The sequence below is a fragment of the Perissodus microlepis genome, chromosome 11, assembly GCF_051167445.1.
Source record: "Perissodus microlepis isolate ML-2025 ecotype Zambia chromosome 11, ASM5116744v1, whole genome shotgun sequence".
NCBI classification, from domain to species: Eukaryota; Metazoa; Chordata; class Actinopteri; order Cichliformes; family Cichlidae; genus Perissodus; species Perissodus microlepis.
The window spans coordinates 31204059-31219545 of NC_140471.1; the positions used below are offsets into that span (position 1 = coordinate 31204059).

The window sequence follows — 15487 nt, forward strand, 5'->3', positions numbered from 1 at the left end:
GAGACTCCTGTCTGGCCTTATTTGTTAACCTGTCCATCACCAAATAAGAAGGGCCTAAGAGCTGACACCTGATGATCTCGTGGCCACCTTGAACCCATCAGTCACCCCTACCACACACCTGCAGTACCGCAGTTCCTCTCTTGACAGTTTATTATAGTCTTTCTCTAGAAGACACAGTGATGCTTCTTGTGACCTTCTCTATACTTCCCCAGTATCACTCTCAAAGCAAACATTGACTCTGTCTCTGCATGAAACCATACTGCTACTTACTGACCATCATGTCTCCTCTTAACCTAGCTCCCGCAACTCTTCCCCATATCTTCAAGGTATGTTTCCTCAGATGTATCCCTCTGTGGTTACTGCACCCCTGCACATCACTGTCCTCTCTCCTACACATCTTCATACCTCCACAGGCAAGTTATCTAGGCCAGCCACCTTCCAATTGACTAACTTTCCCTCATTTTCTTCATTCATCAGCGCCTCAAAGCACTCCATCCATCTTGTCAGCACGCTCACTTTACTTGTTAGTACACTGACATTTCTGTCCTTAATAACCCTAACCTGCTGCAGGTCTATCTCAATCATTAGAATGACTGTAGCAATAAAATTAATGCAGAGTGAACTGAATCATTCATTTAACCAGAATAAATCCTCATCTGTATATCGTGGTTTAAATCATGACTCAAGTCATCACTATCACGTCATGCTTTCAAACAACATTGCAGTTTTCAGTCCTCATCACTACATCTGTGTAAAAGTCAGATAAAGGACTATAGTGAAACAATGGCTTTGGGGGAGGAGACAAAAGATGAGAAAGAGAGGAAGGGAAGGGTGCAGTCTTTGTATCACTCCTTCACTCCACCAGCTCCTGCAGTGCTGTGAACAGCTGGCCTACTTTACCCTTCTCCATTTTTTATGATACTCACAGACACTTATTGGCACACACACAGGCACAACATTTATGCCCTTTTAAACATGCAGATACAGCAGTCAAATGTCAGCTGTGAAAACAGCATGACCAAATTAATAATAGACAATTATGTGGTTTGCATTATCAATATATTTAGACAGTGTACTCTAAAATAGGTAGCTGGGGATCGGTCCGCCAGGGCTCCTGGCTGCCGCCTGGCACACAATGCACTCAACTCCTACAGCTCCTCCTGCGGATGGTGGGCCTGCAGGAAGATGTGCCCATGTCCCTTTTTCAGGCTGTGCCTCATGGACTAAGGCCCGGCCCTCAGGCACCCTCCCCAGGCCTAGTTCCAGGGCAGGGCCCCGGTAACCTTATCCCAAACAGGGTGAACTGTTCCCTTGATGTTCTACTCACAGGGGTCTTCTGAATTGCTTTTTGTCTGGTCCCTCAGCCAGGACCAATTTGCCATGTGAGACCCTACCAGAGGGCAAAAGCCCCCGGACAACATAGCCCGTTGGATCCCTGGGACACACAAACCCCTCCACTGCAAAACGGTAGCGATTCAGTGATTTGATGATCAACTTTGTAATCGTATCACCAGACCTGCACCTCCATTGCCAAAGCTGCTTCACTGAGCTGCGATCGCAAGGTGATGAAGGGAGCCACCAGGCTAAAGGAGGAGTCTTATTGGGGTTGGTTAGCCTGTGTTGTCTTGGTCGACACGTCTCTACAATGTTGCGTGGAGATCGGGGCGGTACCTCTGGATTGGCAGACTGGGGTGGTGGTTCCCATTTTTAAGAAGGGGGACCGGAGGGTGTGTTCCAGCTATAACACTCCACAGCCTCCCTGGGAAAGTCTATGCCAGGGTGCTGGAGAAGAGGGTCTGTCCATTAGTCGAACCTCGGATACAGGAAGAACAATGTGGTTTTCATCCTGGTCGTGGAACACTGGACCAGCTCTTTATCCTTCTATACCTGAGGGTGCATGGGAATTTGCCAAACCAGTCTACATGTGTTTTGTGGACTTGGAGAAGGCATTCGACCGTGTCTCTCAGCGTGTCCTGCAGCAGGTGCTTCGGGAGTATGGGGTGTCTGGCCCGATCCTTATACAACCGTAATAAGGCCTTGGTCCGCATAGCTGGCAATAGGAGTGTTTCAGGTTAGGCTATTGTTGACTACTATTGACTATTGTTGAAGAGTTCCCTTAAATTTTGAGTCAACATCTAAACAGTTTCACTAGCTGCCATATGAAAAATGCTAGTAGTGACCACAGATTTGTAGTGGCCTAAAATTAACTGCAAAACACTTGCAGCTAGCATAGGATTTTAATTTATCTATATACTGGTGCAGCTGGTTGGGGGCTATTGGAGAAAGGCATTTAAAGTCATCACAGAGCGGTGCCAGTGGCCTCACATGGTGACCTGCCAGGCAAACTGCTTGTTGCCACAGGCAGTGTAACAACTGAGCCTTTGCTATGGCAACAGTCTCCTCCAACAAAAGGGCAAAGACCTGTGGCGCTTTCAGCTGGTGCAGGATTTAGAGAGTGTACAAACGGATACACATGGCTCGATGCACTCAGTTTTCAGCAGTGATGAATACACACAAAACTGTTGAAATACAGCAAATATTTTTTTATTACTTTTTTTTATGTTACTGCATGGTTTGGATTACTTGCTATGAGAAAGTTGTGACCTTAAGTCTGACCTTAATTTCAACACCAAACTCTTTTTTTGGCCAACTGTGATTATTGTCTGAAGCCCTAAAATACTTGGTATCCAAGACATGGTGAGTCATGAGTTTGTAAACTCAGCTGAAAGATGTGCTAAACGTGGATAGCACCAATAAGAAACTGTAGCAGCCAAGAACGACAACTTATTAGTAGCATTACACTGCAGCATATGAATAAGAAAAAAACCTCATGCACTGCAGCTTACTGCACTTAACAAGTAGACACCCCCCCCAGCATATCATCTGAGTGTCCACATGAATTTATGTAACAATGTAGTTAAGAAATATGGACAAAGCAACAGAAAAAAAACACTGCAGTGCATTGAAGCGTTCCTGTTCCTGAATAACGAGTCTGTTTTGAAAATAAAGGAATAGAAAGTGTAGATACTTGTGTCAAAATTTAGGGAGTAAAAGTAAAAAGTAAATCCTCAAGTAAAAATACCTGAAAATTCTACTTAAGCCCAGTTACAAAGTATTTTTACTTGTATTTGTTACTTTGGACTTCGTCTCTAACTTTGTCTTACTCATTTCATATTTAAGTAAACCACTGCAGTCTTCTACATTTGACTTATGAGAAAGACTTTTGTCAGATAACTGCATCTGTGTGTGTAATTTATACTCATGTCTGGCAAATACCTAAATAAGACAGCTTTGTGTGTAATTGGATCTTTAAAACACGTGTCTAAGGATGTGTTAAGGAAGGTGATGCTTCTCATTGTTGAGGCCAATTAAAGGAGAACCAAATCATGTGTTGTTTCAAGCATCTACTCACTCAAGTCTGACATTTAAAGAACAAAATACATTTTTTATTGTTTTTGAAGTATTTTTTGTTCATACAACAACTGGGCAGGCTTGTGTGAACAGCAGGACAGATCATTGCTATCACTGTCTCATCCATCCTGGAGATGATCAAACAGCACTATATCCACAGCGTTTCCAGCATCATGTAGGACACCTTCAGTAGTTCCCACTGAGTTTTTTTCACTCTTACTATCAGGGAGGAGATATAAAAGCTGCCCCCAAACAAAAACTTTTATGTTTCTCATGGCTAGGTGCTTGATTTTATACTTGCAAAAAAAAGAAAAAGAGGACTCAATCAAACAATACAATTCTTCAGAAAAAAGGGCTTGTATTAGAAAAAAAACAAAAAAAAAATATATAAAAGTTCACACAACTTGTAAAAATTGTTTAACAAATACACATGCTTGGATCGACCATTCAAAAATAAGCACTGAATTAACATTAATTAACAATCTGTAGCATTTCAGTGGAGCTACAAAGAAGCAGCTTCTTGCCTTTTCAATTCAGTTTTCTTGCTACTCAGTTTTGATGCTAATGGTTCGGGTTTGTTTTGTACTGTTATTTGCTTTCCTTCTTTGTGCCAGAAACAAATAGATTATAATAACAGTGACTTCAGTTTTTCCAGTTCATTTAAAAATGAAAATAAAAATCAGCCAGAGCAAAATCAATATGCAAACAGATCTATCATTTCTCCCCATTTAAGAAAAAAGAAAACTACCTTAAATGACCTTAAACGCAAAAACAAAATTAAATTTAAGGAAACTGATCTACAATTCATGTAAATCTAGAAAGATTATAATCCTCTACAAAGATCTACAACACAGTTCATGTAAATTCACCTCCTCATGCACCGGAAAAAGCTTTCTGATTAGGCCAACAGTTCAATAACTCTCTGCAGTAATGTGGCTTTTTTGTTGGCTTTGAAATATACATCTCAAGACTTTTCAGACTGCTCACATTTAGGGTCCCGCCTGTTAAGGGTGGTTTAAAGCTCACATGTCACATCCACTATCACGCACTGGTGTTGCTTCGGCCGGTTGTGCAAATCTAGATTTTTGTAACATCACACCACTGCGTTGTGCTGCTGTGGCTGCCGCTGGGTTATAGACATCAGTGTATGATTGTACGATCGTGTCAGAATTCAGATTATAGTGAGCGTGATGTTGCAACAGTTTGAAAACATAAGACTTTGTGGGAAAAAGAAAAAAATCTCTGCAGTGTTTCCGAGTCTGTTTGACTTCAGATGACAGTGAATGTCAGTGTCTATCATTCAGCTTCATTTGGCAACCTGTGGCTTAACCGCGGTGTCTTTACTCCCCTTCCCAAACACAATCACATTCTTGAAAAAGGTTTCTTTGTCGCATTGTGGTGATGATGTTGATCCTGTTCTCGGACAGCTCCTGCAGCTCTCTGATCAGCTCCTGCAAAGACGGACTCGGCCAGGGGTGGTCGTTGCGGTCACTTTTGAGAATGTACGAGCGCTCCACGATCAGCTCCAGCTGCTCGAGGTGTTTGAGATTGCTGAGGAGCAGGAGGTCTCTTTTTGGTTCCTCAATTAAATATCTATAGAAAAAGGGCAAAAAATATATGTTTTAGACTCCTGATAGGAAGATCTGGTGCTGGGGCAACTGGAAACCCAGAAAGAAAAAATAAAAATCAGGTGACTCTTTCCAGCAGATTAATGTTTGGGTTGTATTTAAGAAAATGCTGCAACATAGTTTAAAGTTCTAGTGCTTTTGTTAAATAAATGAAGCAAGTTTAAGCCACCAACATTTTTTTTTAAATTGTCAGTCAGTACTGCATGAAGGTAATCAATGAAATGTAATCTGTAATAATTTCACTGACCAATGGTATCTATCTACAATAACAATAAATACTAAATATAAAATAAAAATCTGCCATCTCACCGTATCCTGAGAGTCTTGAGCTGAGGAAATAGTGAGGGAAGCTTTTTGCAGAGACTGCCGGAGAAGCGGTTCTGATGCATGTCAAGGTGCTCAAGTTTCTTGACTTTCTTCGCGATGAAGCATAAATCCTTGAGTGATATGATCACTCTCAGCACCAGCCTGGTCACATGGGGTGGAAAAGTGGTTGTATAGACAGCAAGAGAATTCCCACCTAAACAGACAGAAATCAGAAGAGTTACAGGAGGCAGTTTTGGCCTAAAGCTTGATCTTTTGCTTCTTACTTTTACAAACAGGAAGAAGGAACAGGCAACACATGGGACAAACAAAGTTTTCATCCCCCGTTTTCTGATGATGTATTTTGTTGGAGAAAGTTTGTCCTGCTAACTAAGGATGTATGCAGCATCAGAGTATTTACTAAAATGCTGGCAGGCAACCTATGAGCAAATACTAATACCTGCTTTTTAAAAATAAAATGAGTACTGTAGTGCTGCTAGGACTTATGTGGCTAGTCTGTGCTACTGCTTTATTTTGTATATCAGGTCAAATTTGCAAAACTAAACTAAAAAAAACAAAAACACATTGAACAATGGCAACACTCACCAATGATTTCCAGTGATTCTAGCTGTTGCAGATGACTCAGCCAGGACTGTAGACGACATTTGACGCCAAGTTTTAGGTACCTATAGCGAACAGTCAGTGACTTCAGTGAGGTCAGTCCCCTCAGCGCGTTCTCAGACAGCATGGTTTCTGGGTAATTCACCAACTCCAGAGAAGTCAGTGCTGGGCCACCGTAGGCTTCTACAGGACCAAATAATGGGAGCAAGTTAGTCAAACGTTTGCTAATAATTTGGCACAGTGGCTGATCTAACTGTCCCACCACTACAGGCTTAGGTAGTAAGTAAAACTCTGAATGGTGACTGATCAGTAAAGGACATCTTTAGTTAAGTTTATTAAGACCCTCATTAGTTGCAGCATCATAGCAGCTATTCTTCCTCGTGTCACATGTGATCCAGCAACTCTTAGCAAGTTGACTCCTTTAGGAAAAAACTATGATAAACAGTATCATCCACTCTGTACTCAGTAATATCTTTGATGCTGCAAGTTAGATACATTGCTAATAAATGTATGAAATTACTGAAAGCTGTCTGATTTTGTGACCTGCTGAGTCACAAAATACATTTGATCCAGTTACACAGCAGCTGTAAATGTTGTTTGGGGAGCAATTTAGCAGGTAAATCTACATGTAAAGTGTGATTTTCTCTTGATGAATGTTATTTTAATATTTCAGGTGAAAACAAAATGTCTAGTGGTTCTGATACAGGGTTATAAAATGCTGTAAAGACACTAGACTTACCTGGGTCTTCTGGGTCTGGGGGATAAAAGTAGTCGTCGGGCAGTGGCACTTCTGGCTTCTCTGTAATCTCCCAGGATAAGTGTTTCAGCTTCCTTAGGTTCAATAGCAAGTTATGGAAGGCCTTAGATGGCACTGGTGCCACCACCTGCAGCTTTGCTTCAGCCTGCTGGTGAAACAGCAAATATTCCAGATTGAACAAGCGTGACACGCTGTTTACGAACTCAGCAGTGCTTGGCAGCTGGATGTTACACACACTCAGGTGAGTCAGCCGCTCTGCTAGCTGCACAGTCTGACACTGCTGTAGCATTGGCTCGCTCCATGTGGCGTTTCGTATCCCGAGAGTCTTCAGGTTGGGGAAATCAGGCAGGTTGTCCACATTTTTCTTCTTGTAATGCTGCTGTCCCTCCATGCAGACAATTGTGGTGAGCCGTGGGACGGACTTCACAAGGTGTTTCCAGTCTTTGGGCCTCAAACGCTGCACTGCAACATGGGTCACCCTGCGACACTTGAGTGTGTCCCAGAATCCAGCTGTGTAGCGTGGAAAGTTGGATAGGACCACCATGTGGTTCCGCCATAGGCATGGGTGGTCAATCAGCTTTTTGAGGACTTTGCAGCAGCAGCGTACCCTGTGCTTTTCCTGTGTGCTCAGGTAGCTGAACACCATGACCCAAACTTCGGGTGGCAGATGTGATAGCCACTTGACCCTCATGTTAACTTGTTGGAAGCCTCAGCTCCAGGTCTGTTTAACGTTCCTTTGGCCTAACTCCCTGCCTTCAAGTTTTCGAAGGCAGGCTGCACCTGAAAAGTTAACAACAATAACACTTTTACCATCCAGACTAAAATAATACAAAGAAGATACACAGAACTCGCTTAAGCCATCTCTCAAATAAGTTTATTTTTGGCCAGTTACTCAAGAAAGTCTCTTGATGCATGCTCAGCCAGATAAGGTCTGTTCAGTGGAGAAATGTTTCTCCCACTGAACAGAATCAACTTTTTGGTATTTCCTTACCTGGCTGTAGTCAAAGGACTACAGTCTTTAATTTATTTTAAAGACAAATATGACTGCAAATTCAAACATCATGGGTTAAATCACTGTAAACAAAGCAGTATTGTATTAATCCAAGTTATAGTCATATAGCTATTGTTTGGTAATTGGTGTCTAAACTATTTATACGGAAGTTGAAAGTTGTGCTGTGAAGAATGAAATTATATTACTCCAAGAAAGCTATCCAGCATTTTTGTCAAAATGATTGCAAACACCTTTACCTTAGGGCAGATGTGGTAAAAGCATGCTGAAAATAATTATGTGATAAAATTAACATCCATTCAAATACAATGCTTTCGCCAAATGGCCCTCCAGTTTACAAATAAATGTATATTTAACACATCTCTTTAGTGGATGTATATAGTTCAAAAATAATTGTGATTTCTTACCTGGTAGAAACTCCTGGGAAAAATAAATTTGGTCTTATGCCTTCAAAAAACACATCCCCATGATCCTAAAGCCCAGAGGCAGAAGCTTTTCCAGCCTGCACGCTCAGAGTCAAATGAAAATGAGTATCTCTGGTCTGTGACTCTTAAAAAGCTTGCTGGTACTTGATTAACATACGACTCCATGATGCAATAATACTTGCACATCCCGTTTATCTACAGGTTACTATCTACATGTGACCTTTGTAATCAGCCTTTTGTATTGTCCCCGAGTGCGTCAGTCTTGATTTTGTCACTAATCCTTTGTGTAGCGACAGACTCCTTGATCACCCAGATTTAAACCACACCTCAGTGATTGATTGCTGTCCTCTCCCTTCCTCCTCTGCAACATCATAAAAGTAAGGCTTTGGGAGAAGTCCAGGGTCGCTGTGTCTGAAAGCCCACCGTAAGCTTCAACAGTTCACACCTACCTACACCCTTATTCATGCGTTCCAAAGCATTCACCTCTTGGTTGGGGGTCTCATATGACCTCAACAACAACAACTCTTGATGGCTGAAGCCCCACAAAAGAGTTAATGTCTGAATACCTAAACCCGTCAGCCATTTTCTTACAGACAAAGCAGCCAGAAATTTTTCTAGGCAATGAAAGACAGATGTTCATGTGAGAACACAAATGCTCATTACAGTCAGATCAGAAAAGAGTGATTAATCTGCCAGCTCCTGAAAAAAGTCTGTCCAAGGATGTCCAGCAGTGTGAATGGGTCTGAGACAACCTCTGACATGACCTGATTACTCAAACATTATTGGCAGTTCTTGTGTGAAAGAACTGTTAAAATAAAATACCTTGAAGGATGTAAACAACTACAAAAAGACATGACTGGACTACAACAAGATACAAAATGTGTCCAGTTCTCTCTGTGATCACATTTGCAGTGATGTGTATAAGTGTTGGCAAACAAATGTTGCTCATCCATGCAGCACATCCTGAGCACTCCACTGATTATGAAGTAGAGAAAGAAAGTTTTATTTACAGTTCATGTACTCAGCCTGTACTCTATTACTTAAGTATTAGGAGGCAAAATCTTAACATCTAACAGAACTTTATAACACTCAAAAGTCAGAAGCCAAACAGCTGAGACTATTTAGTCCTATCATATCCATCCATTTTGTTCAGTCTGTAGATGGTTTCTGCAAGGTGATAATTATAGTGCATGTCAGCTCAAACAACATTTCTTACTCTGCATATTGCATATAAATATATTTCATGACTTCAGAGGAACCCAAAGTTCTCATTAGATCATGAGTTTAACGCTCATTCAGTGTGTTTCCTTCCATAATAACACAAAGAGGTCTAACAGAATAAACAACCATGTTTTCCTACTGAAACCGATCCAAAGCATGTAACTAATGATTGCTGATACTTTGAAACAAAGGTAGTGAGAGAGAAATGATCACTTATTTATCTACAGTTTACAGTCTTTTCATCTCATGGCCGGGTGGGTCAACGACTCTCATAAAACCCCAACAACTCTCGATAGCTCGAGTCCCCACAAGGCGGTTAATGGCTGGGTATCTATAGCAGCCAGTTGTTTTCACACATGCAAAGAAACCACCAGCTTTTCTAGACATTAAAAGACAGATGTGCTTGTTAGAATAAAAAAGGTAATCAAAGTCAGACCAGAAAACTGTGTTTAATCGGCCGGCTCCCTACAATAAAGTCTATCCAAATATGTCCAGTGGTGAGAATGAGGCACAGCTTCGAACATAAAATGACTGAGCCATCATTTCCAAGAGTTCTGGTAGAAGTGTAAACACATTCACACTTTTCCCCCACTATTTCATTTTGCTATTCATCTCTGTGGGTTTGCTACAGCATGCACACTGTATTCAGAAAGAATTCACATCCATAATTCTTGCTAAACTATTGTATGTAAAAAAAAAAAAAAAACCCAAACATTTTACACTGAGCTGTTATGGCTCATCATTTTAGCTAATTGCTGATCAAAACTGAAAATATTCTAAAAAATAAAGTACACTGGTAAACTGCAGATACAGATAAGAGACATCTTACAATTCTTTATCCTAGAAGTTGTAACATCACAAATTGCGGTGTAATCGCACCTAAAACATTAAACAGACTGTAACAGATCAGCCTAAATAAAGTAAAATAATTAAATAACTGGAAATTTGTTTGCGATTTAGCTCATTCTTACCTGAATTTAAACATTAGCAGGGTTAAATGCATGCAAGCTGCAGGCTTTCTACTGTTACAAGTAAACATGCTATCAGTTATTCATCATCAGTTTATAATATTAAACTGTTATCAGACTTACAGTGTAGATGCTCCTTTGAGAGGTCTTGACCGTTATTTCTTAATCAGCCGATCAAAGTGCTTTCTTGGCAGTTATGAGGGAAATGATTGGTCAACTCCTGGGAGGGACAAGGAAAGAGATTTAGTTCAATTGTATTTATGTAGTGCCAAATCACAACATCAGTTGCCTCTATGCTATGATAAAAGGTAAAGACCCTACAATAATACTGAGAAAAGTCCAACCATCAGATGAGCAAGCACTTTGGTGACAGTGAGAAGGAAACATTCATTTAAACAGGAAGAAATCTCCTGAAGAACCAGGCTCAGGGAATGGGGGCATCTGCAGCCACTGGGTTAGGGAAGCTGATTGTTTTTAAATTTAATACTTTTCTTTCTTTTCTTTTTTAACAAAGCTATGCCAATTCTAATGATATATGTAAATAATGAATATTAATGGCCAGGCGACGGGCGAGCCGTAAACACAGCAATATCAAACATAGTCATTGCAAGCAGAAAGAAAAAACAAAACAAAAAAGGGCAACTAATTTGGTATATGTAATCCCAGATCAAGTAGAGGAAAAGCGTTGGATCACAGTCAGTACTTTGTTGCAGCGCCTCTGACTTTCATAAAAAGGCAACCTGAAATCTTTAATTGGAACGTCTCATGACTAATCATTGAATGTCACTTTAATCCACAGTTGCTTTGGACTGTAAGTCTATGTCCTTGTGTTTAGGTGTTACTGCTGGTTATTTCTTATCCGTGTATTTCAGCCAACCAATTTCATATATTTCTGTCACAAACACTCTCCTTTCTGCCCATGTTTTATTTTTAAAAGCATGCTAATTTGAATTTTCTGCCTACCTTTTGGCTTTTTGTTTCTCCCTTCTATACAGTTATCTGCTCCACCTTAATGTGTCTAACCTGCATCTGTATTTAAGGTTTGTTTTACGTACCTTAGTTTCCTTCCAGATGTGTTCGCTGTGTTCTTTTAGTACTCCTCTCATGACAGTCTTCTAGTGTTTTTGCCTCTGCTTGCTTCGTATTTCTCTGTTTGTGTGGTTGCATTGATTACCTTTGTCCCAACTCCTTTTTTATCACAAAGAATTTGAACCTTAATCTCATCAATGGAGTTGCACATTTGGGTCTTATCAGTTGTTACACTGCTGAAAGGTCCTCTAGTGTTTTGCAAGGAGCACTAAAAATACACTTTAGAAATGTCTACCATTGCATTTTGGGGTAGCCTGTTTGTTAAGGGTCACTAGTCAGGCAGGACTCAAACAGTTCAGTGCGTTTATTTATTTACAGTAAATAACAGTTTAAACAGGAGATCAACCCCAGCAAAAGTCCTGGGCTTCCACACAACAGGGTTATTCCACAAATCCACATGGATCCAAAGATTCTCTCCCAAGAACACAAAACAGCTCACCGCTCTCCCGCAAAGGTCCCTCGTAGACAAGGAAACAGCAGGTAAGCTGCTTTTTTTATTAATTTTTTTTTTTTTTTTGTCCCCACTTACAGGCAAACCGCACAATCCCAGTGGTGAAGGAGCCAGACTTCACTAACTGGTTAAAACTCAACAATCCAACAAAGACTGCAGCGCTGCCACTACCTTAAGTGGTAGCACAAACAAGGACATCGGGAACAGGTGTGTGACTCCTCCAGGTGTGTAAGCCAGAGGGCGGGAACCAGAAGAAAGTCCCACTTCTGAACCAAAACCAACCCATGCACTCACACAGTTGATAAAGGAGAGACATTAAAAACTGCATATAACTCCTGTACATCACACATGTTGGTGAGGTGATTGTTAGGATGAAAAGTAAACTATGATGAATCAAAGAGAGCTTTTTTACTCAACAATGCTAGCTCTCTTTGAGCACAATATGCAGACTTTAGCTCAAGGGTGGGGAACTCCAGGCCTCGAGGGCCGGTGTCCTGCAGGTTTTAGATCTCACCCTGGGTCAACACATCTGAATCAAATGATTAGTTCGTTACCAGCCCTCTGGAGAACTTCAAGACATGTTGAGGAGGTAATTTAGTCATTTAAATCAGCTGTGTTGGATCAATGACACATCTCAAACCTGCAGGACACCGGCCCTTGAGGTTTAGAGTTGGACACCACAGAGCAAAGAAAGCAGAACCAAAAACAGCTTGTTGTGCAGTTATTGGGGCACCCGTCAGCCTCCCGTTAAAGACCACAGACAAACCCACAATGTGGATAAACAAACAACCAGTAAATGCTGCTGGCCTCTCAGCTTGAAAAGCTCAGCATTTTGTTACCAGGACGCGGACACGCTGGTGAACATGACAGAAGCTGTAGATTCTATCGGCTTCTCTCAGAAGATGAGGCTACAAAATGGCAGTAATTTACAGGATGGATGCCAACAGGAGATATTTTATGGGACCAAAGCTCTCGCCTAATGCTGTCTGAGCTGTAAGAAGAGAGATCACTTTCTCTTTGATAGAGTTGAATAGGTTTTTTTTGTAAGCACTGCTTCCTTGCCTGCCCTAACTGAATGTCACTGATGTGTTTTCATGCACGCCGCACATTAAATACAATAAACACACATTTCCCCCCAAATGTTTCATAATTAACATTTGTGCTTCCCCCCAGCCTCCCACATCTGGACTCAATCTGCCACTACAGATGAGCTTTACACTTCGCAGCTCAGAGATTCTCTCTGTTTCTCTCTGGATTTTATCTGTCAATCCCCATATTCCCTCTCCGCAGCAGCTCTCACCTTTACTCCTCATCTTTTGCTTCACAAAGAAATATCTGGACCACGACTCGATGCATCACTATAACCGGTCCTCAGAGGGTGAATTTACTTTTGCCAGAAGCAATTTTTCTGGCCCTGACCTGAGGGTATCTACCTGCAGGATCACATTTAGGACACGATTCAGAGTGGTAACAGAGTCATCTGTGAATGAGACAAGTCATCAGCCGGGTTTAATAAAACTAATGAAATGAGAATCTGAAGTGCTGAATGAACAAACTGTGTTGTGTTGAGGATTTTATTGGCAGTGCACACAGAGAGGGTGAGTGTGCAAAACATTTTTGGCTGTAACGCTGCATTTGCTGCCACACATGAGGTCATTTTTGAAAGAGCTTGCCAACAAAGTCGGTGCAAAAATAATTTTTCTCTGCAGAGTTGCAATGGGATCTCAACAAGAATATTACTATAAGTAACACAACATTAAGTTGAATAAATTAGCAAAGGTGAAGCAAAAGTGTCACCCCCAGAAACAGCCTTACTGATGGGATGTTTACACAACACTTAAAGTTACTGTGCAGTGTGAATGAACTGCAAATGTGATGCTTTTTCCCAAGTCAAAGCAAAAAAAGTGAAAAACCAGTACAATCCCTTCCCTTGTTTCTGTTTGAGAAATGTGTGATCTACCAAATTTTATCACCTTAGCTGAAAATATTGGTGACACTCCCATTTCTTTTGTCCTTTACTTAACAAACCAAGCAGAAATAAGTGAGGCATAAGCCACCTTTTCAACTGCTGCTACTAATTCCTAATAGCTTTTCCATTTTAAAGGTGTATTTATTTAAAAAGGGTTAAAATGGGTTTTCAGCAAGGCTGTTTTTGAAGAAGTGAAGAACTCTTCTGAGTCCACCCAGTTTCACTTTAGTCAGAACACCAGTCAAGCAGAGATTGACACTGCTAATTTTCAAAGGTCATAACTGGGCCAGGGATGGCTTCTCTTAGCCTCATCCTGAACCTTCCCCTCTGCTTTTACACTCAGGGCACACGACTGGCATTTACTCTGCAGAGAGAGAACACATTAACACACATGTTCCTGCCCACATGACCTCTGGGAAGACGTAAGTGTGGCTTTTAGCATGTGGACCTGTGAGAAAAAGTGCATTAAGGGTATATAACACCAATATCTCCATTATCACCACTGAACTGCATACTTCAATTCAGCATGTCACTGCAAAAATAACATTTTTTATCTTATAATACTAGGAATACTGTGAAGTAGTATTAACCTTCACTGTCAGCTATTTAGTAGCAATTGTTGCTGTTTTTGTAACTGCGAATTTTACAAGTTTGCTCTTTTGTCTTTTTAAAGTTCTATTTATGACTCAGAAAAATGGAACTGGTTGGAGCGACGAGCATAAACAGATTATAAGAAAGAGGATATTGTAAAATATAGCTGACAAAACACATTTTTGTTGCAGCCAAATCTCTAAGAAACAATCCTGAACTGTGTAATACTTGTATGTCCATCATATGATGTTCACAAGGCCAAAAAGTGGCTTTAAAATGGTGAATAAAGTTAAAAACACCATTAATGACTCCATTACTCAACAAATCTGAATTTGTTAAATACGTTTCAACATATTCAAATTCTACAAAACCTGAAAGATTACTTTTATTTAATCGTACTCATGTGTGGCAAGCAAACAGGAAGTCAGCCAGATTCTGAATAAGTACTCAACAAACTCATGGCAATCATACAACTCTATGCGCTAACCTCATTTATATTGATAAATAAGGAGGAGAAAGCTAAGAGTAAGATGAGCACGCAAAAATATATTTGTAAAGTCAGCACTATTTTCTCAGACTGCATACTAAAAGGTCTTGTCACTAAAAGGCCAATGTTTGAGCTCATGTGTCAAGTTAAAAGGCCCTTGTGTAAAACCCTCAACCACTTCTTTCCATCTCGTTGTCAGGCATTTTTGGTATGCATCAGCAATATGCAAATTGGTCCGTTTTTGTATCCTCGTTGGCAGGCAGCCGGCCCGTTTTAGGCTGGTTTCTGATGTGGAAACCAGTCAAGGACAGCAGGTTTTAGAGTAAGACTTTGTACTGGATGGCTGCCCATTTTAAAACAAAGGGAAATTAATCATGACTATTAACTCTAAATAGAGCTTCAGTTTAATATTCCATTGTGCTGTTATATAATATATCACCTATATGCTGATAAAAAATGTTCACGTGCACTTTTTATTAGTTTGCTGAACTAACCAAGCATGTTGATGCTCCAGGCTAAATATTTAGTATGCTAAATCTAGCTCAAAGTTAGCCACC

General features: G+C 40.6%; 1 protein-coding gene across 1 annotated transcript; it reads right to left on the minus strand.

Annotated features, from left to right (window-relative positions):
- Nucleotides 1-3490: 3490 nt before the first annotated feature.
- Nucleotides 3491-12076, minus strand: LOC146378212 (uncharacterized). Its single transcript, XM_084944134.1, has 6 exons — nt 11872-12076; nt 10467-10563; nt 6703-7500; nt 5949-6146; nt 5349-5559; nt 3491-5004 (listed from the first exon to the last, which is right to left on the minus strand). Exons 3-6 carry the CDS (start codon nt 7409-7411, stop codon nt 4752-4754), a joined length of 1371 nt encoding a protein of 456 aa, XP_084800260.1. The 5' UTR covers nt 7412-7500; nt 10467-10563; nt 11872-12076; the 3' UTR covers nt 3491-4751.
- Nucleotides 12077-15487: the final 3411 nt, after the last annotated feature.

Excerpts from the sequence above, each read along its gene's own strand:
- LOC146378212 (XM_084944134.1), bottom strand. The coding sequence starts at position 7,411 with ATGAGGGTCAAGTGGCTATCACATCTGCCACCCGAAGTTTGGGTCATG. Across the intron at positions 6,147-6,702 it reads CCCAGACCCAGAAGACCCAG|AAGCCTACGGTGGCCCAGCA; the intron begins GTAAGTCTAGTG and ends TTGGTCCTGTAG. Across the intron at positions 5,005-5,348 it reads CTCAAGACTCTCAGGATACG|ATATTTAATTGAGGAACCAA; the intron begins GTGAGATGGCAG and ends CTTTTTCTATAG.